We start from the raw sequence: 1,140 nt of genomic DNA on the forward strand, positions 1-1,140 counted from the left end.
GGGACAGGACAGAGAACAGGGACAGACAGGACAGAGGACAGGGACAGGCAGGGCTTGGTATGCAAATATGGTCCGAGTAGGCGGATGCTCTTGGACTGAAGTGTGCAGCAATGTGAGAACTCTCGCAGGCCCCGCCCACAGAAGCCAGTTGCCAGGCAACCACCTGCAAAGGGGGAGGGAGAGAGGAGGCGGGGCGTCGATTCAACAACTGTTGCCTGATCTGAGCTCGGTTGATACAGAGACAGGCTGCAGAGCAGGGACAGGGTGTGCGTGTGCTCAGTGCGTGTGAGGTTACATGTTCCTCCTCAGTCTCTGAGGACTCCTCCAGGACCGGGGTCTCAGCCTTTGGACTAAACGCTTCCTCCTACTTGCCTTTGACGGGAACACACCTGTGTGTGCGTGGATTGTGTGCGCGCTGAGACGACTAGCCCTTGAGATCGGGGCAGGTGGATGACGTCACTGCATGAGGGCTTGGCTGGTGAGGCGAGGGGGGGTGCTGATCATGGACTCCCCTCTCTAGTTACCGGGGTAAGAGACGTGCACGCAGCAGCTGAACCATGTGGGCTTCATGAAATATCTCCTGACAGAATGAGAGCAGAAGAGGTCACCCTGAAGGAACACTGACTGGTTGTGTTGGAGAGGAGCCCGATGGGTCCGGGGGGGCACCAGGGTCCATTGTGTCCTGTGCTCTGCTGTCTCTCTCAGTCTGCTGTCGTCCCACTGCACTCCTGCTCATGTTTCCCTCTTTGTGTTTGGCTCCTCAGCAAGTGGCTCATGGGAAGTTGAGTTTCTGGAAAGAGATGAAGAGAGTGAGAAGTGAGGGAGAGTCTGGAAGAAAGAGAAGGAAGAGAAGGAAGAGAAGGAAGAGAAGGAAGAGAAGAGAGGCGTTTAAAATGTCATCGTCACGTTTGTTGGTCCAAGAAGCTGCTGTTTGCTTCAGACTGGCTGCAGATCGTTCAGGGCCTCGCTCTGTCACACTGCACCGAGAGTCCTGGTTCTGACCCGTGGTGTTCTGTTTGTGGAGGTCGGGCCTGGTTCTGACCCGTGGTGTTCTGTTTGTGGAGGTCCGGCCTGGTTCTGACCCGTGGTGTTCTGTTTGTGGAGGTCCGGCCTGGTTCTGACCCGTGGTGTTCTGTTTGT

At 56.1% G+C, this 1,140-nt stretch overlaps 1 protein-coding gene across 1 annotated transcript in view; it reads left to right on the plus strand.

The window, feature by feature from the left end:
• Positions 1 to 445: 445 nt before the first annotated feature.
• The window catches only part of LOC119430354 (rab11 family-interacting protein 4), a 27,566-nt gene continuing 26,871 nt past the window's right edge, over positions 446 to 1,140 (plus strand). Inside the window, exon 1 of the mRNA XM_037697760.1 lies at positions 446 to 528. Within this exon, the coding sequence (XP_037553688.1) occupies positions 451 to 528 (78 nt within the window). The 5' untranslated portion in view covers positions 446 to 450. The remainder of the gene's footprint in view (positions 529 to 1,140) is intronic.

The sequence above is a fragment of the Nematolebias whitei genome, chromosome 3 (assembly GCF_014905685.2).
Source record: "Nematolebias whitei isolate Nwh7 chromosome 3, NemWhi1, whole genome shotgun sequence".
Lineage (NCBI taxonomy): Eukaryota > Metazoa > Chordata > Actinopteri > Cyprinodontiformes > Rivulidae > Nematolebias > Nematolebias whitei.